At 38.1% G+C, this 20,578-nt stretch overlaps 1 protein-coding gene across 5 annotated transcripts in view; it reads left to right on the forward strand.

Annotated features, from left to right (window-relative positions):
• The window catches only part of fli1 (Fli-1 proto-oncogene, ETS transcription factor), a 79,826-nt gene that overhangs the window by 28,907 nt on the left and 30,341 nt on the right, over positions 1-20,578 (forward strand). For all 5 annotated transcript variants that reach the window (XM_028810349.2, XM_051932337.1, XM_051932339.1 and 2 more), the window contains 3 exons: positions 2,644-2,795; positions 4,087-4,290; positions 17,484-17,552. In XM_028810349.2, coding sequence (XP_028666182.1) covers positions 2,644-2,795; positions 4,087-4,290; positions 17,484-17,552 — 425 coding nt within the window. The remainder of the gene's footprint in view (positions 1-2,643; positions 2,796-4,086; positions 4,291-17,483; positions 17,553-20,578) is intronic.

Raw genomic sequence — 20,578 nt, forward strand, 5'->3', positions numbered from 1 at the left:
CTCTATTAATTACTTTTAGACAGATGTCATAGAGAAGGAATTTGGTGTATTATATGCTGCTTATTAAGGAATCCTTTAAGGTTTCATTGAATTAGGATTTAAATATTGCAAATTTTTCAATAGATTCTAGGGAAAAGTAGATGATAATGTTTCAAAATGTTTCACCCTGCTTCTTGATAGTATTTGCGTGGCAGTCAGCTAATACAATTGCCATTATAAGGAGGCTTATTCATGTCACCTTATGTGGGCAGCGATGTTTTTGTAGAAATTTGCAGTTGTTCTTTTCAGCTGATTTGAAAGTGCAGTCATTTGTCATTTTTTAATAGTTTCACAAAAAAGCCTCATAAAAAGCAAACGATAGATGGATTTGTAAACACTCAAGCAGTTTCAGTAATGCATCCAGAATGAGCTACACATTATTATAAATAAAAGAGATAGTGCATTTTGGAAAAGACATCTAATAATATGAAAACTGATTAATTTTCCATTCACTGATTATATATCATCAGGTTCAAATACACTTACAGCTCACCACCTTCAGACCTGATCTTCATTTGAAATATAGTCAAATGGAATGCTTTATTTAAGTCAATATACTACAACAATAATCAAAATAATCACTACATAATGATATCAGTATTCTTAATTTCACTCTTTGGTTTGTGGATCTCATTCTTGGTCAAATCTGACTGCTAATGGAAAATGTAATCCATTTAAAGGTCTTGTTTCTGTTCTTGTTCTGCCACTCAAGATATTTTACTGAATAGTTTAAATTTTTAATTTAATATGAAAAGCAAACAAAATGACTTGTAAACTACAATGGATCAGAATTCCCAAGTTTGTCACCCTTATTATTAAATATATTTTATTCATTTAGCTATTTTAAATGAACAAAAATGCAAACTTATTACTGTGTTCTTTTGAACACATAGTAACTTGTAAAGATAGATAGATAGATAGATAGATAGATAGATAGATAGATAGATAGATAGATAGATAGATAGATAGATAGATAGATAGATAGATAGATAGATAGATAGTACATTTGTCTAAATTCAAAATTAACTGATAATGTGTCTTCTATATATATGTGTACTTTGTAAAGCATTGTAATGGCATTCTCTGTGAAATATTTTATACTCAATAAAGATTAGTTTATTTAAACTATAAAGCATTATACAAATATACCTTGATCTTAAAAATTCAATACAATTAGTACAATTTATTTACCTTGCACTTTATGCATTTCTACATTCATGGCTTTATTCAAACCTCCATTTGTTTCAATAGACATCTGTGTTTATACCGTCTAAATATTTGATTAGACTTTTTTTTTTTTTGACTAACAGATTATGAAATCAGAAAAATGAAATAACCTAGAACACGTTTATTTTCTGATATTTTCTGAAAGACCTCTGGAGGTACTGGAGAAAATGAAGTGCCATTATGAACAATGCTACACACCCTCTCTACCTGACACATTGACACTGAGAACTTTCATCCTATGAATTATTCAGCAGAAGTGTGTGAAGAAACGCTATGGGTCCACCTTCATACTGATGGCATTATTTATTTATAGTGTCTCACTGTCATAGTCACATGAAAATTTTTCTTTGTTTATTTTCTTTCTTTTTAAGCATTCTGGTGTATGTTCAGACCATAGTGTACGTGTGTATATATTTATTTAATTGTCTTCTGTGGAAATGCAATCCCCCAAAACAAATTCTATCTATCTATCTATCTATCTATCTATCTATCTATCTATCTATCTATCTATCTGTCTGTCTGTCTGTCTGTCTGTCTGTCTGTCTGTCTGTCTGTCTGTCTGTCTGTCTGTCCATCTAAGCACCTCATGTAATGCCATTCTCTGCAAATTCACTTTACAAGCCTGTCTGATGGTGTCCCTGTTTATTTTCAAATAGAGGTGCAGGTGTTAGTATGACATAACTGCAGCAAAGGGGAGAAAAAAAAAGTCGCCTGACGTACCAAAACAGCGGGCTTATCAAATTGGCACTCGCTAATTCGGCTAACCTTCCATCTACTTTCAAATCCGCACACTTTCCACACAAAAGGCGGTGCTTTTCAGCTCTCGGTGGCTAAATACGAACCTCGATGCCACCCCCTGCGTGATTGACACCTGATGGTCCTTAACCCTCTGCTTAGGGTCTTTCTGCGCCTCTAAAGTTACAGTATTCACCAGCTTTGCAATCATTTACTTTTCGCAAAATCCTGTTGCACTTGCTTCTGATTGGTAAATGTATGCTATTGTGTTTGTGCATGTTACTAATCATGTGTAGTTTTTGTAATTATATTCCTTGGTGTTTGGTGTCTGTCAGGAATTGTGAAAACATCTAATTTAAATGATATGTTGGTTACTATCGCACAATTTCACTGTCTATCATGATTTTTAATCTTCAAAATAATGTTGTTTAGCAGTATTTGTGATTTCTTATATATGCATAGTTATCTAATTTTGTATGAGCTAGGAACTTATATTGTATCGTGTTGTTGCACTGTGGTACAGTATTCGTTGCCTCACGTGACGGCATGCCTGTTATATTCTGACCCTCTCCTGTCACCGCCTGTCAGTGTCCTCTTTCTCTCAGCTTCATTGACGGAGTGCTTCTTTCCTAACTTTTACAGGGAGTCCCCGGTGGACTGCAGTCTCGGCAAATGTAATAAACTGGTTTCCACAGCGGAGGCGAGCCAGATGAGCTACGGCAGTTATATGGATGAGAAGAATGGCCCTCCACCTAACATGACCACGAACGAGAGGCGCGTTATCGTACCGGCAGGTGAGTTGGGTTGCATCACTCCCTGCCTTACTGGCGGAGTGCGGAGATGTGTGCCTACTATGATACACTTTATTAAGCTGGTGACGTTGTTTCGTTATAACTTAGGGGCTGTTTCTCCGTACACGGGCACGTATTCGTTCTTATGTATGTATGTATGTAAGTATTTATTTCTTTATAAGAACGTTTCTTGTTTTCGATGAGTTTTACGTTAAGGATTACATGACCACCTGGTGTCGGAGCTTGTGTTACTAGTGTAATAGTGCAGTAAAAAAGAATTTAGATTTAAAAAGTTAAAACGATGTGTTTTAATATAAAAATACGGATATTTATATTTTATTTCCATAAACTGAGTTGTATAATTTAAAATGTTTTTACATAAAATACTAATGCAATGTCTCATTCAGATGAGTCATTGTGCTCAAATTGAGCTTTATTCAATATTTGCTAAATACTAAATTTGCATACGATCTAGGCTGCCGCTTACCTTAACGCAATTTGCCCAATTGTCGTCTGAATATGCGTCGTCGTTGTAATTCATTTCATCTTTAATTTATGTATGGCTTCATTCATTATCAAACCCGCTTAATCCAAAATAGAATCGCCAGTTCCGCACACAACGCACACACTCACATTCACTCGTATGGGGCCAGTTTTCAGTAGGCAGACAATTAACTAAACGTGAGCGTTTTGAGACGAAATCTGCGGTAGCCGAAAAAAATTAAACCGAAGTGGTGAGGTAACGTGGCGTCACTGCAGTTTTTTATCTTTGATTCCCCCCCGGGTCTGCAAAACTCTGGAAAACATCGGCGCTTCATATAAAACGTGCTACGTTTTCTTTATAAGGCTGTATTATATTACGAAATATTTTATACTTTGAAAATTGTGCAGGATACGTGGGACAGTTTTTTTAAAGTTCCGTTTTGTTGCTAAATTTGATACAGTATACTAATTTTTGAAGCTATGAATACGTGTATGTTTTGCAAAGTTTTAAAATAAAATACGATGTTTTTCCTTTTGCATAAATGAAATTAATGTAATAATAATGTTTTTATTACATTGTACCTGATTTAAATGTTAATAATACCTGTTTTATTATTTAAAATTTTATCAAACTATCTTGATAGCAAACGTTTGATTCTGTAATCATAAAATGGACATTTAATGGGAAAACATAAAATTTAAATTTTGATTAAATTGAAGAAACTTATAAACTGATTAGGGTTACAAAAGAAGATTATAAAATTATAAATGTCATAATTCATTTATATTGTTTTGTTGTTATTAATTTCAGACCCCAGTTTTTGGTCGCAAGACCATGTACGGCAATGGCTGGAATGGGCAATCAAAGAGTATGGCTTACTAGATATTGACACATCATTACTTCAGAGCATGGATGGCAAAGAGCTTTGCAAAATGAACAAGGAAGATTTTTTAAGAATCACTTCAGGGTACAATGCTGAGGTCTTACTGTCACATCTCAATTATCTCAGGGAAAGTAAGTATCGATTTAGTCTTCCTGCCAATGTAACTGTACCCTGTCAAGTGTTTGCATGGGCTAATTGGTTGGTTGAATAAGCGACTCTTGTAATAAAAGCTAATAGCTTATATTTGGCCACAGAATTTTTTGAGTTTCTATAATGTGTGTTTTATGGCATTGGTGAACCAGAGAATGTGACATTTGTTTCTAATACATCTCTCTTTAATTCTAATGTACCACACAGTACAGAGTTTATCATAGTGATTCTCTCCCTTCTAATGGGATGAGACTTGTGTTTGGTGCTTGGTGTAAGAACACTAAATGTTTTATAAAATATGCTGGTGTAAATCAAAAAAGTGCAAGTAAAGTCTAGCTAGGTTAAAATAGGTTGAACATATATACAGTGCATCCAGAAAGTATACACAACACATCACTTTTTCCACCTTTTGTTAATTTACAGCCTTATTCCAAAATGGATTAAATTCATTTTTTTCCTCAGAATTCTACACACAACACCCCATAATGACGTGAAAAAAGTTTACTTGAGATTTTTGCAAATTTATTAAAAATAAAAAAAACTGAGAAATCACATGTACTTAAGTATTCACAGCCTTTGCTCAATACTTTATCGATGCACCTTTGGCAGCAATTACAGCCTCAAGTCTTTTTGAATATGATGCCACAAGCTTGGCACACCTATCCTTGGCCAGTTTCGCCCATTCCTCTTTGCACCACCTCTCAAGCTCCATCAGGTTGGATGGGAAGCGTCGGTGCACAGCCATTTTAAGATCTCTCCAGAGATGTTCAATCGGATTCAAGTCTGGGCTCTGGCTGAGCCACTCAAAGACATTCACAGAGTTGTCCTGAAGCCACTCCTTTGATATCTTGGCTGTGTGCTTAGGGTCGTTGTCCTGCTGAAAGGTGAACCGTTGACCCAATCTGAGGTCAAGAGCACTCTGGAGCAGGTTTTCATCCAGGATGTCTCTGTACATTGCTGCAGTCATCTTTCCCTTTATCCTGACTAGTCTCCCAGTTCCTGCCGCTGAAAAACATCCCCACAGCATGATGCTGCCACCACAATGCTTCACTGTAGGGATGGTGCCAGGTTTTCTCCAAATGTGACACCTGGCATTCACACCAAAGAGTTCAATCTTTGTCTCATCAGACCAGAGAATTTTCTTTCTCATGGTCTGAGAGTCCTTCAGGTGCCTTTTGGCAAACTCCAGGAGGGCTGCCATGTGCCTTTAACTAAGGAGTGGCTTCCGTCTGGCCACTCTACCATATAGGCCTGATTGGTGGATTGCTGCAGAGATGGTTGTCCTTCTGGAAGGTTCTTCTTTCTCCACAGAGGACCTCTGGAGCTCTGACAGAGTGACCATCGGGTTCTTGGTCACCTCCCTGACTAAGGCCCTTCTCCCCCGATCGCTCAGTTTAGATGGCCGGCCAGCTCTAGGAAGAGTCCTGGTGGTTTTGAACTTCTTCCACTTACGGGTGATGGAGGCCACTGTGCTCATTGGGACCTTCAAAGCAGCAGAAATTTTTCTGTAACCTTCCCCAGATTTGTGCCTCGAGACAATCCTGTCTCTGAGGTCTACAAACAATTCCTTTGACTTAATGCTTCGTTTGTGCTCTGACATGAACTGTCAACTGTGGGACCTTATATAGACAGGTGTGTGCCTTTCCAAATCATGTCCTACCAACTGAATTTACCACAGGTGGACTCCAATCAAGCTGCAGAAACATCTCAAGGATGATCAGGAGAAACAGGATGCACCTGAGCTCAATTTCGAGCTTCACGGCAAAGGCTGTGAATACTTATGTACATGTGCTTTCTCAGTTTTTTTATTTTTAATAAATTTGCAAAAACCTCAAGTAAACTTTTTTCATGTTGTCATTATGGGGTGTTGTGTGTAGAATTCTGAGGAAAAAAATGAATTTAATCCATTTTGGAATAAGGCTGTAACATAACAAAATGTGGAAAAAGTGATGCGCTGTGAATGCTTTCCAGATGCACTGTACATATTAATATAACATGTATAGATAGTATAATTAAGTACAGTGTGTGTGTGTGTATGTATATATATATATATATATATATATATATATATATATATATATATATATATACATATGTAGTTTATACAGTATTTAGTTGTATATATACTCGTGTGTGCACATATACTGTATATATATATATATATATATATATATATATACACACACACACACATACATACTGTATATACACCAGCATAGCAAAATGGCAGTTTATTAAAATCGCATACTGCATTTACAAACTTCTGTTCACGGGATATGTCTTACATCCGTCTATTTTTATTTGGACTTCTTGTTTTTTTTTTCTTCGGCTGACATTCCAGCGTGGGCATGGGCACAGGCAATATATGTATTAGTGTGTGTGTCTGAAAGTTTCCTAAACCAGTTGTGGGTCAGAGTGGGCACACATGTACACCCACACTCAGGTCTTTGGAGTTGTAGGATAAAAACCCACACACACAAAATGAGAATGTGCAAGCTCAACATGGACAATATTAGAGCAGATGATTCAAAGATGGTGGATCTGTGAAGCACAAGTATTTAACCCTGTTCCACTCTTTCATTAAAAATGTATTTTGGTATTTTTGACTACTTGCCATCATTTCAAGTATGAAGAGATGCTATAAGTACCCCTAATTGTGTTTCAAGTTGATAGTCATTTTCAAGTGTATCAAAAGCAAAGCACTGCTGTCGTTGACAATGGTGCCTCATAACTCTGCAGACCTGTGTTCATTCTTTGTCCTGATTACTGACTGGAGAGAGCTTGCATGATTGTCTCAGGATTATCCAGTTTATTCTCACAGGCCAAAGATGTGCAGGTTAGGTTGGCAATTCTAACCAGAATTGTGTGGGCTTAATCACCTCCTGAGTTGAACAGATACCACTGCATAGGTTGGTTCTCCTCTGTGTGTCCTGTTCTGCCAGGACAGTCTTCAGCTCCTTACAATCATATAATATGCAGGTTAGGTGGATTGGCAATTCTAAATTGGCCCTAGTGTGTGCTTGGTGTGTGGGTGTGTTTGTGTGTGTCCTGCGGTGGGTTGGCGCCCTACCCGGGATTGGTTCCTTCCTTGTGCCCTGTGTTGGCTGGGATTGGCTCCAGCAGACCCCCGTGACCCTGTGTTCGGATTCAGCGGGTTGGAAAATGGATGGATGGATGGATTTCTCAGTAACCAATCTGAAGTAGAGACCTGTCTGTGACTAGGTTAAGAATTGTAAATGGACTGTTTTAACTAACACAGGCAAATAGTCATTCAATTTACATGTTTTATAGGATCATTAGGCACAATGGCACACTAACTAGCATTGTTGCCCCAGAGACCTGGGGATTGGGTTCAAATCCTAGGTCAGATCACTAACTGTATGGAGATTGCACATTGTCTTTTGATTGTGTGGCATTCTAACAACATAAGATAGTCCCTGTGTGAAGGATTGTGGGTATGTGTGTGTTCATTTTGAAGTATTGGGGTATCCAGGGCTGGTTCCTGCCTTAAGCTAAATGAAGTAGATATAGACTCTAGCTGCTATAATGAGTTAGAAAAACAATGATGGATGGGTAAATAATGTAATATAATACGGACCGACATGGTGGTGTTAGGTTAATTTGAAACTCTAAGTTCAATTCATGAGATACACCTGGAGTTCCTCAAGGCTCTAGATGTTGTAGGATTGTCTTGGTTGATACGCCTCTGCAACATCGCATGGACATCAGGGACAGTGCCTCTGGATTGGCAGACCGGGGTGGTGGTCCCCCTCTTTAAGAAGGGGGACCGGAGGGTGTGTTCCAACTACAGAGGGATCACACTCCTCAGCCTTCTTGTAAAATTCTATTCGGGGGTTCTGGAGAGGAGGGTCCATCGGATAGTCGAGCCTAGGATTCAGGAGGAACAGTGTGGTTTTCGTCCTGGTCGCGGAACAGTGAACCAGCTCTATACCCTTAGCAGGGTCCTGGAGGGTGCATGGGAGTTTGCCCAACCAGTCTACATGTGTTTTGTGGACTTGGAAAAGGCATTCGACCATGTCCCTCGGGGAATCCTGTGGGGGGTACTCCAAGAGTATGGGGTACCGGCCCCCTTGATAAGGGCTGTTCGGTCCCTGTACGATCGGTGCCAGAGCTTGGTCCGCATTGCCGGCAGTAAGTCAAACCCATTTCCAGTGAGAGTTGGACTCTGCCAGGGCTGCCCTTTGTCACCGATTCTGTTCATAAATTTTATGGACAGAATTTCTAGGCGCAGCCAGGGCGTTGACGGGGTCCGGTTTGGTGGGCTCAGGATTGGGTCACTGCTTTTTGCAGATGATGTTGTCCTGTTTGCTTCATCAGGCCGTGATCTTCAGCTCTTTCTGGATCGGTTCGCAGCCGAGTGTGAAGCGGCTGGGATGAGAATCAGCACCTCCAAATCTGAGACCATGGTCCTCAGCCGGAAAAGAGTGGAGTGCCCTCTCAGGGTTGGTAGCGAGATCCTGCCCCAAGTGGAGGAGTTCAAGTATCTCAGGGTCTTGTTCATGAGTGAGGGAAGAATGGAGCGTGAGATTGACAGGCGGATTGGTGCGGCATCCGCAGTAATGCGGGCGCTGCATCGGTCTGTTGTGGTGAAAAAGGAGCTGAGCCACAAGGCGAAGCTCTCAATTTACCAGTCGATCTATGTTCCTACCCTTACCTATGGTCATGAGCTATGGGTAGTGACCGAAAGAACGAGATCGCGAATACAAGCGGCTGAAATGAGTTTCCTCCGCAGGGTGTCTGGGCTTTCCCTTAAAGATAGGGTGAGAAGGTCAGTCATCCGGGAGGGGCTCAGAGTAGAGCCACTGCTCCTCCGCATCGAGAAGAGTCAGATGAGGTGGCTCGGGCATCTGATCAGGATGCCTCCTGGACGCCTCCCTGGTGAAGTGTTCCGGGCACGTCTAACCGGGAGGAGGCCCCGGGGAAGACCCAGGACACGTTGGAGGGACTATGTCTCTCGACTGGCCTGGGAACGCCTTGGGATTCTCCCGGAAGAGCTAGAAGAAGTGGCCGGGGAGAGGGAAGTCTGGGCATCTCTGCTCAAGCTGCTGCCCCCGCGACCCGACCTCGGATAAGCGGGAGACAATGGATGGATGGATGGGTAATGTTTTAATGCAGAGTGAGGAAAAATGGTTTACGATATAATGGAGCAAGGCTGTACAACATCATATGGCTCTCTCTGTCATTTGTTGGTCAAGAGTCCTATCTTCAGTTTAAAAAGTCATTTCCAGAAGGCTTTTGTTTCTTGTATATGATGTTCACTGATTATCCCAACAGTATCTATTTAACATTATTCTATTAAATACACATTTTGAGTATACAAGTGATTAACTGACATGTAGATTAAGCACACACGTGAGATTTTTTTTCTTTTTCCATGGACATTTTACACATCATTTGCCTTATTTCTTTAATGTATCCATTGCATCAAATAAAAATAGTACTGTATGTGCAATTGTGGCTCAGTGACCTCCTAGCTCCAGCAGGTGGTGTTCAACTCCTGGCCCAGTCATTTTCTTAGTGTGCCTGTGCATTGCCCCTGCCTCTGTATTATTATTGCTATTTTTTCTCTTTTTTTTTGCTTGGTTGTTCTAATCTTAAATTGACTCCATTCTGCATGATACTGCTCAAATTATGAGAGGGCATTGCTTACATTTGATGATAGACTATTTGTGTATGCAGCAATTAATCTGCTAAAGTGTTAAAATGTTATACAGCATAACTAATTGTATCTTTCACAATACTAGAGGATCATTTCAGTATCCAGTCAACAATGGAGCACTGGCGGGGCACCCTGATTACCACAGGGTATTTCACAGAGCGAGTGTGTTCTGTTGTACTAGTATGCCATCTGGAAATTCCTCTTGATGAGTCTTTAATGGAAGAGGTGTGTTTAGAAAATCTATTATTTAACATCCATTCTTTCATCTTTCCATTTTCCTAGCTTTCTTATGCAGGGCTGGGTCACAGGGAAGGTGGAGCCTATCCCAGCAATCACTGGGCACAAGGCAGGAACAACACCAGGACAAGGCACCATCTCAGTATTGTTTAACATACAGCAACTTCAGAATTAAAGAGTGCTCCCTAAAGTAATGTTCTCAACCCCCCAATTTAGGGCTGCAGGGGGCCACAGTTTAAGCAGCATCAGGCAAATGACAGGGCCCAGACCTGGAAAGTGTGCCAGTCTATCACAGGGTTTGTACATGCATGCATCCTTACACACACAGGGACAGTATACAGTCACCAGTTAACATAACATGCACATTCTTGACATACTAGTTCCACCAAAATGTTTTCAAAAAAGAAAAAAATATGCTTCAATAAAGAAACAGAAAACATATTTCTCACCTCCAGGTCTAACTGAAAATTATTAGATAAAACAGTTCCCTGTTGCTGCTTTGACAGAAGATAAGTAAAACTTGGCTATTTATCCATTTCAGGTGTACACAACAAAAGGTGCAAGTCAAAAACCACCCCTGGGTGGAATGAAACACTTTCAGACTCTTTGCCATTTTAGAGGAGTGAAGCAATCTAATAACAAACCATGTAAAACTGGAGCTTCTGGAATAAGTCTATAGATGTACAGAATCAATACGAAAACTCCACAAGGAAGGCGAACTAGTAGGTGATCAAACAAGACTCCAGCAAGAACAGTACGCACTGCTCTACTTTGCCAAGCAGATTGTAGTTTTAGGGATAGTTTAGTTAATCTGAATGTTTTATAGGTCTGATAAAAAAAATCACATATTAAACAATATGGAATAGATGCTGGGCGACACGGTGGCACAGTGGGTAGCGATGCTGCCTCGCAGTTAGGAGACCCAGGTTCGCTTCCTCCCACAGTTCAAAGGCAGGCAGGTTAGGTGCATTGGCGATTCTAAATTGTCCCTAGTATGTGTGCTGGGTGAGTGTGTGTGCCCTGCGTTGGGCTGGCGCCCTGCCCAGGGCTTGTTTCCTGCCTTGTGCCCTGTGTTGGCTGGGATTGGCTCCAGCAGACCCCCATGGATATAATGGATGGATGGAGGGATGGAATAGGTGCTCTTACATATTTCATGACACACACAAAAAATAAGGCATTTCTCTTTTTAAAGATTATGAACCATTACGCAAAGTGTGTTAGCATTTTAGGGTTAGTTAGTTAGTTAGTTAGTTAGTTAGTTAGTTAGTTAGTTAGTTAGTTAGTTAGTTAGTTAGTTAGTTAGTATCACGTTTTCTCCAGATGCTCCCAAATTTTGAAGAGGTGGGTGTTATTTTAATTTGTGTCTTTTAATTGGCCCATTAATTGTGAATTTGTGTTTGCATAAGTGTACATGAGTCTCATCCAAGGCTAATTACTATATGTGGAGTAATGCATTATATTATGTATTATATTGTTAGATTCAGTACATTCAAAAAACATAAACCAGGCAAGGGCCTTCCGCACCTGCCTAGAAGTTGGCTTCACCCCAGGCAACCTGACCTCAAACTCTATAGACAGGCAACAATGAGGAACAGGCTTTTAAAGTTCAAAAATATCCTAAATGTCCAAAATGTATTAAAATGACCCGCAAGAGACAGGAACTGTAAGAAACACCAGGCTTGAATAACTACACCATAAACTGGATATTTATAAAGAAAGCTATTTGTGAATAATTAACAAAGGAGAGCATCTGCATAAAAAGGCAATCCATTATGAACAAGGCTCAAGACAAAAAAGCACAAACAGAAGCAACTTATACAGCATCCAGAAAATCAGTACTCACAATAGATGCACCCTTTCCAAATGCTACTGTGCCCGTGAAAGATCCACTCCTCAAACTCACAATATATGGGCAGGAGTCAGTCCTTCAGGGTGATATGAGGATGGCCTCGTCTCTTTGGGCTCCACTGACAAAATACAAGATCAGCATATTTTATATATATATATATATATATATAAATATATATATATCATATATATATATACATAGATGATAAAAATAAACAGAATAGTAGTAACAAAAATTCAATAAATATCAGAAAAATTATACTCTACAATAGAGGAAGAGTATAGAAAACAGGAAAATCAACATAAGCCAGAGAACACTCCCTGGCTGAAACATGTCAAATATAGTATAGGTTTAGCTCAAAAGTAACTGTGTGTAAGTTTATAGTAATGTAAAGAAAGAGATTAATTATGGCATAATTTTCATTTTTAGAATTCTTAACAGTTTCTACTTTCTGTTCATGTACAAGGTCAGCATGTACTTGTTTTCCAAACTTGTTGACCAGATAAGACTGTCTTTTAATTGTATTATATTTACTTGTGTTGAAGGTTAGAATAGATTTCTTACCATGTATACAGTCTTGCACCCTTGTCTCTGTCTTTGTTTGCTACTATTATAGTATAACACTTTAGAACGGCTTTCGTTGGCTTACACAATTCCTTTTGATGCTCTCCACATGTGTTTTACAGGTGTTTTGTTTTGCCTAATAAACAGTGCATCAATCTCTTATGTTTATTACATGTCACCGCTATGCAGATAGAAATACCAGTCAATCACTTTTATTGGAAAAAAAACAGGTTTATAAAATGAATGAATTGATTCTATTATGTCGCTATGGTTATTTGTTTGTTCAGCAATCTATCAGACTGCCTGATTCCATACTGAGCAAACATTTTCATATGAAATGTTAATGACTCATAAGGAGTTTGTGTGCTTCTAAGTCCAGGTATACTGTACCTGACACATACAGTATATAAAGTGCAGGAAATGCTGGAGCATACTTGCATAGTGACCTCTGAACATTATGATAAAAAGGGAAAAAATAAAATGCTTGACAAATAAAGTGATTTAAGTAGAGTATATGGTATAAATATACAGTATATGGGAACTAAAATCTTACCATGACTACAGTTCTTGGTAGAAAAGTCAGTGGTGTTAATGCAGCTAGTCCATTAAGATCACACACCAAAACATATTTTCACTTGCACATCCATAAATTCTTGGTTTTTGGTGAAAATTAATGTTTATATTCACGTTTGTGAAATTAAAAAAAAAAATTGAAGAAGAGTCAATACTATAGCAAATTTTGCAGCCACATACCATCAAAGGAATCAGAAAAATGTTCAGATTCATTTCAGAGTAATACTGGGTATTAGTCATGCATTAATATTACAATTTAATTTAATGACTGTGTCCCCTTTATAGAATTTTCCATGGTGAATACAATTCTAATAGACACTAGTTTAGATAAATATATTTTATGTACACTGCCTTTCATGGTTCAGAGCACCTCATTCACTTAATTCTTTAAAAAAATCATTAAATTTTGATGGTTCCAATAGTACTACTATCTACTACACTACATGGGAACCTGTTTTATGTATCTACTTCTCAATGTGTGAAGAAATATTTTCAGATGGTTGTGTGAAATTTACCCTAACCAACTTTCATTTGTGACCCTGTATTCTTGTTGAAGTCTTACTGTTAAAGTAACAGAATCTATCAATTGGACTAATTCCCTTAATACTTTTAAACACTTCTGTCATAGTATTTGTTAATCTTTAATTGCTTGATATAAAACTATTCATTCCTTCAATCTCTCCTCAGAGCTAACCAGTTGAATTCAGAAACCAGTTGAATTGCCTTGGAGTCACAACTCTTCTGTGCAATGTTGCCACTATACTTCACCCACCCATAGTGCAAATCCCATCCTCATCACCAAGTGATTTGCTGTGGACTAACAGTACAAAGCATCTCAGTTTTAAGATGGTAAACTGTGGTGGCCAGTCGCAAACTCACAATGTCTGGCTCGGAAGCAGTCCCTGTGCATCATGAGCTAATAGGAAAACTACATTAGTCAGCCATTTTTGAATACTGTAAGTGGAACGCTTTCTGGTGAAATCAGTTGAGCTCTATCACTGTCAGCTCCCTTCTCTTCTGTGCAATGTGGCCACTTCACCAGTCTACTAGCTAATTTTTGGACTTTCTCAAATGTCATTATGTCATTTTTATAATATGGAGACCACAACTGCACATAGTATTTCAAATGAGATCTTAGAGAGCTGGAGTCTATTCTAGCAAAATCAAGCCAAAGCAGGGACTGACCATGGTAGAGTCAATATTCCATCTGAGACACATACCTTCTCTATCAGGACCAGCTAACATAATTCCCCTCTGTGGACTAAGACCAAACTAACATGACAGAAGCACATGAATACAAAGATAGTTTGGAGAGTCCAAACATAAGGCACCCCAGCCGGTAATCAAGCAAGTGTCAGAGGGCTGTGCATTATAGGTTTATTTTCAGATTGTGACAGAGGAGAGGAAAGCAAAATGTGCAGTGACCCTAAGGATCTTTAAGTGTGGTGTCCTTGCCGTGTGGTATGAACACTGAGATCAACAGTTTACTTAACATAATCACACTTTGTTTATTTAGCCTCACCAAGCTCGTAAAATAAAATTTAACAGTTTCAGTGGCTATCATCGTTTTAATGTGTAATTGCAACTCTGCTGTAAAATTAAATTAAAAGAAGGTGTCATTCAGCCAACTGGGACCATAACCAGGAGCAAACACAGTTTATAAGTCAAATTAGTATCATCATATCCTACTGTTTCTCCTTCTTAATTTGACCCTTCTGTAAACTTCAGATGTTGGCAGTCCTCTGTGTGCAGCTGTCCCATTGCTACTCTTTCTGATCTTGGACTTTGCCAACTCTGTCCTTTTTCCAAAAAAATCATACTTTCCCTTGGTCACATTCCCTTCAGTAATTTAAAGACCAATGCTACTCTCCCTTCTCTTTATTCTTGTGGGCCATTTATTCAGGGTATTCTTATACTTACAGTACCTCCGGAATTATGTTTTTTCTTCCTGTTTAACCCTTGCAAGAGTGTCCTCTTTGTGTAACAACCAAATAGAGTGCCACTGATCTACAGAAATCACAATATGCTGCAAACCTATCTCTGTCTTGAGGAACACCAAGTTGGCTCCTTCATAAATCCTTTTGTAGGTCCTTTTCACATATAATGGAGCTAATAAACCTCTGCTTCTTGTGCAATTCTATGTCTGTATTCTGTATATCAGCTAAATTATTACCCATTCACTGGTCATTAAACATCATGTGTCATATTTGATTCCATAAAAATGTGGAAAATTTAAAGTACATTTTGCCTGAAGAAGGGGCCTGAGTTGCCTCGACAGCTTGCATATTGTAATCTTTTTAGTTAGCCAATAAAAGGTGTCATTTTGCTTGGCTTTTCTCTAAGTACATTCTAAAAAAAAGAAGCAGAGTTTAGATCTAGAATACCGGTAACATAGAAACAAGTTTAAAGTACCGGGAAGTATATTCTTTCAATTTTTCCAGAGGGAAAATCAACGCAGACCTTGTGAGAACAGACACATTTTGCACAGACTATGACCACATACAGGATTCAAACCAAGTGCACTGGATCCATTAGGCAGTAGTGCTATCCACTGTGTTATCATGCCACATATAATTAGAGCCTGTAGTCAACATATTCAAGGGGAACACAAATGAATCATTATTAGAGGAAAGAGTTATACACTTATGTATAAACACAGGCACACATTCTGCATATGTGCACACAAATTGATATGTTTTCAATATTGAAAAACATTCCAATATTTAGCCTAACAGACTATCCAGTTTATGTATACACACACACATACATATTGACACCATTAACACATCCATATGTGCACATATTCACAAACACACACACACATAGGTCTATAAATGTTAATTTACTCAAATGCATTGGTACAGACATACACTAAATATAGCCTCTCAAGAATTGATATATATGAAATTACCAATATGCTTCATTTTATAATTAATATTGAAATATCTTGTTTTTAATGTGGTTGAAAACTGATTCTGTATGCATTTTTAGTGTTGTAAAAAAAGTGCATTTGATACCTGAATAGAACAATAACGCTAACTTCTCATTGCCTACAGCAGCACATGAAAGGGTTAACACCTACGGCAGCCTTCCCCCACCCCTAATAGCGTATGCCCCTAGCTTGTGCGCTCTGAGTAAGTTTGCAATTATTTTGTAGAGTATTCAGGTTTGATTGCTGAGCTGAGACTGCATAACAGACAATGGCAGCCCTGTTCTCTGAGTCCATGGCCAGGAGAGCACGGATACCCTGGGGGGTTTTAAAAAACCAGACGTGGACCAAATTTACCCTCTTCCCAAATGCCTGAAATAATATATAATGCATACACATGTGCTTATATTGTTATCCATATTTAGGACATATATTCTAGACTTTCTATTGATAATATATTATTAACATAGAGGTTATTGTGAGTTCAAAACGTTGCTTTCAGATTTGTGTGTGACTTCACCATATACAAAATATTTTATCAGGTGTGAAGTAGTAGCCTCTTCTGCCAACAAGGTATAATTTTAATTGTTTCATATTATGCTTTATATTTACATAACATGTATGTGTATATATCCACAATTGGAGGCAGTAAGATGTTAATATTTCCCCTGCTGAAGCCCTGCAGTGTAGAAAAAATCGAGAATTGAACATACTGAAAAATGTTATGTTTACTTAGACATATACTGTATGTTATCATTGTCTTGTTCCATTTAGTTGAAACTTTCTGCCTCCTTCAATGAAAACACACCAATAAACAGGGATTTAAAAGGCAGAAAAAAGAGAAATAAACAGCCTTCATATTAACTCCATCTTAGATTCAGAGCATTTTAAAATAAATGACAGTTTTTAAAACTGTAGTTTCAGTATGCTTTCTGCAAAAACATTCAAGAAGGAGGAGTGGTTGTTATTTTAGGTTTGACGCTATCACAAATACTGTTTTCGAAATTAAAACGGTGAGGACAGTGGTAAGAAGGGTACCATCAGGGATGGCTGGTATTGGCTTGTGTTACCAAGGGCTGTAACGTGAACTGTTTGTGTTAGTTAAAAAGTCCTTTTTAGAGCTTTTGCTGATCAAACAAGTAAGGTTTGATTTACTGAGACTGAATTTTTTGGTTTGTCCTGAGATAAAATTGATGGAACATAAGAAATTAAAAGATACAATATTAAAAGTTTTGTTATTGTAACATTTATTGAGAACAGTAATTCAGTATAAATGTACAGTAAAGCTATATTATTTCGAATTATTTCAACAGTTGTTAACTGAGTGTTTGATGTATTACAGGTAGTTCAACGTTACCCTACAACACCCCATCTCATACAGAGCAGTCCCCACGTCTCCAAGCAAAAGAAGGTACTGTAAATTTGACTCTCTTAAACAAGCCACAGAGATGTCCATGAATGGGTACATTGTCTCTCTGCAAAGCAGGCAGCTTGTTTTCTTCTGTGTTTCAATACATTTATGGACAGCAACTAATACCCATGGCATGAGTTTGTTTACCCATACAGAATAAATGTATAATCTAGCTCAGCTTTCTTACCAGTTGTGGACTACTGCTAGGCAGGAATATCTATCTATCTATCTATCTATCTATCTATCTATCTATCTATCTATCTATCTATCTATCTATCTATCTATCTATCTATCTATCTTAATGGTGCCTTTCATCTACATATGTAATTGCTTATTTGTTTACTGTTATTACTATATTAGAATTTGCAAGAATAACATCAATGACCCCATGTACTTACATACTTGTAGCTTGCAGCTATGTTTCTAAAAATAAAAACATTATACATTCTTTATCTAAACACACTCTTTCAGTTTCAGTATCAGAGGAAGTCATATTCTATCACATCAGCATCAGACAAAAGGCAGGAAACATGCTTAGATGAAATGACAATATATCATAGTAACCACTCAAAGCACCACAATTTAGATGTACTATTTAATTTATTGGACTTGTCTTTTGGATGTGTAAGGAAACAGGAGTACATGAAGAAAACTCATGCTAGTGCAGGGAAAACATCTAAAGTCATTTAAAGCATTCAAACTTAGGTCCTGGATGCAGTAAGGAAGGAGATCTATCAGCCACAGATAATACTCTTCATTTTCTTTTAATTCTTCTTATCTATTAATTTCTTTTGTACTCCAGCATAACCATTTTGTTGAATTTTACATAAATTGTATTTAATGTTTGTTATATTTTATTACACCAAAAGGACTTCACATACAGTATGACTGCGAAGATGTCTGAGAGTGTACTGTATGTATTCTGTGACTGAAGCAGAATGCTATTCAGGGTTTTTTTTTTTGTTTGTTTGTTTGTTTTTTGTATTGTTGGATTCTTTCTCCATCCATCCATCCATTTTCTAACCCGCTGAATCCGAACACAGGGTCACGGGGGTCTGCTGGAGCCAATCCCAGCCAACACAGGGCACAAGGCAGGAAACAATCCTGGGCAGGGTGCCAACCCACCGCAGGACGGATTCTTTTTCTGTACCCCAAAATAAATAGAGTCAGAATTGAAGAATAACCTAGTAGCACATTCACCTTCTTAAGATATTCACTTTTTCCTGACTGGGTCCATGAAAAGCTGCAACCTACATGAGAACTAATGGGTGCAGACGTAGCCTATTCCTGGACAGTGCTGCAGTTCATTGTACACACAAAATGAGTGATTTTAGATTTTTGCCAATCAGCATGGCATCGTGTCCTTAGATCACTTAAAAAATCAAACTCCTGGAATGAACCATTGTAAGAATACGTAAATTCCACAGAAAAGAAACTCAACCTCAAAACTGAGTCCACATGCTGTGAATCGGCTGTGCTACCTGCCGTGCCATTGTAGTCTACTGGTGGACCTGTAAAATACATTTATGTATTTGTTATTTTGTTTGAATATTAATATTCTTCAGCTCTGTCTTTGTTAATATTAATGTGCCTGACCCTCATCTGTCTGCACCTGGCACTCAAAGAAAGCATTTAGAGGCCAGCTATATCTGTGTACATGCGTAATGAAAGATACAGAGAAGAAAGTAAAAACTGAGAAGTCATTTGTAAAAGAAACACAATGTTAAAAGGTGCAAAGCAAGTTAAAGTTTTTTTTTTTTTGTTTGTTTTTTGCTAGATACATGGTAGATGCAACAAACAAAAATGCCCAAAAAGAATAGAATACTATGTGAAAATGAAAATCCAATGTTACAGAAAAGAAGCCCTTTCCTCCCACTCTTCCCACTCTGTGCACTTCACTGCTAATCTTTATCAGCTAGAGACAACCCCGAAATTATAACAAATGGAGCAATTGGCAGGTGCATCTTTTGTGAATGAAATAAAGCCATGACTACTTGAAGTTCTCATTCAGGCTCCCCTCATCCATCCTCTACCTGATCTCAGGCTGCAAAAAACTCATCCACAATGCTAGAGCATTAGCAAGACAAAAGAGGAACAAGGCTGTCTTCCTTTCTTCTCTAATGACGGTCTGAACCAAAAAGAACGAAAACTGGACAAGGTTTTTAATTTTTTTTTTTTAATTTGAACAAGGCTCAAGTGAAGGGGTCGATCTCATTGCCAGGTTATTTCAAAAGAAGCTTATCGGGAGTGTGTACAAGTGTGTGCGCGTATGTGGCTAAAGGGGGGGGGGGGGGTTGCAGAAGAGACAGGTGGTCTCTCAAAGTAGAAAGGCAAGCTCACTTTGTTTTTAGGAAATTAATTGATGGTCTTTCTTGGGGGAAGGGGAGCAATGAAAGTGATGTTTGTGCAAAAATGGGCCTTCATCGTTTATTGGTGCGTGGACTGCCATTAACGAATGTAATAACCACAGTGGTACTGAAAGTATAAGAGATGGAGGACAGATTGGTTGTTGTTTATTTTCATAATTCTAAATTTCTAACGATGGACTGCCATCTCTTCTTCAATCAGTCGTTGCTTGTTTTTGTTCTCATTGATGTAGGTTCTGGTAGGTTCAGTGCAGAAAATGGAAGGTTCACAAAATGCATGGTTGTACTGTAATCCTGTGTAATATATCTTTTATTAACCCCAAAACGTTTTCAGGCATCCATTGTAATATTTGACAGAAGACATTCCAAATAGTTTTACATCTTTTCAGTAGATTGTTTTTGAAAAAAAACAGATTATTCTTTCAATTTTCAACTATTCAAATAGACACTTTTTGCAAAAAGTAATTTTTTTGGATTAGGTATAAAAAGCTCAAATTTAGCCACTAGACAATCACAAGATGTGAAGTGAGCCAGCTAGCAACCAGATAACTTGATCCCATTTGCACTTATGTGTCCATCTGTTTATAAAAAAATGTTTGAAAAGGAAAAAAAATAAGGGTATGAGAAATATGCTCATCAATGGTGCTCTCAGAAAGAAGA

This window comes from Erpetoichthys calabaricus, chromosome 9 (assembly GCF_900747795.2).
Source record: "Erpetoichthys calabaricus chromosome 9, fErpCal1.3, whole genome shotgun sequence".
Taxonomy (NCBI): domain Eukaryota; kingdom Metazoa; phylum Chordata; class Cladistia; order Polypteriformes; family Polypteridae; genus Erpetoichthys; species Erpetoichthys calabaricus.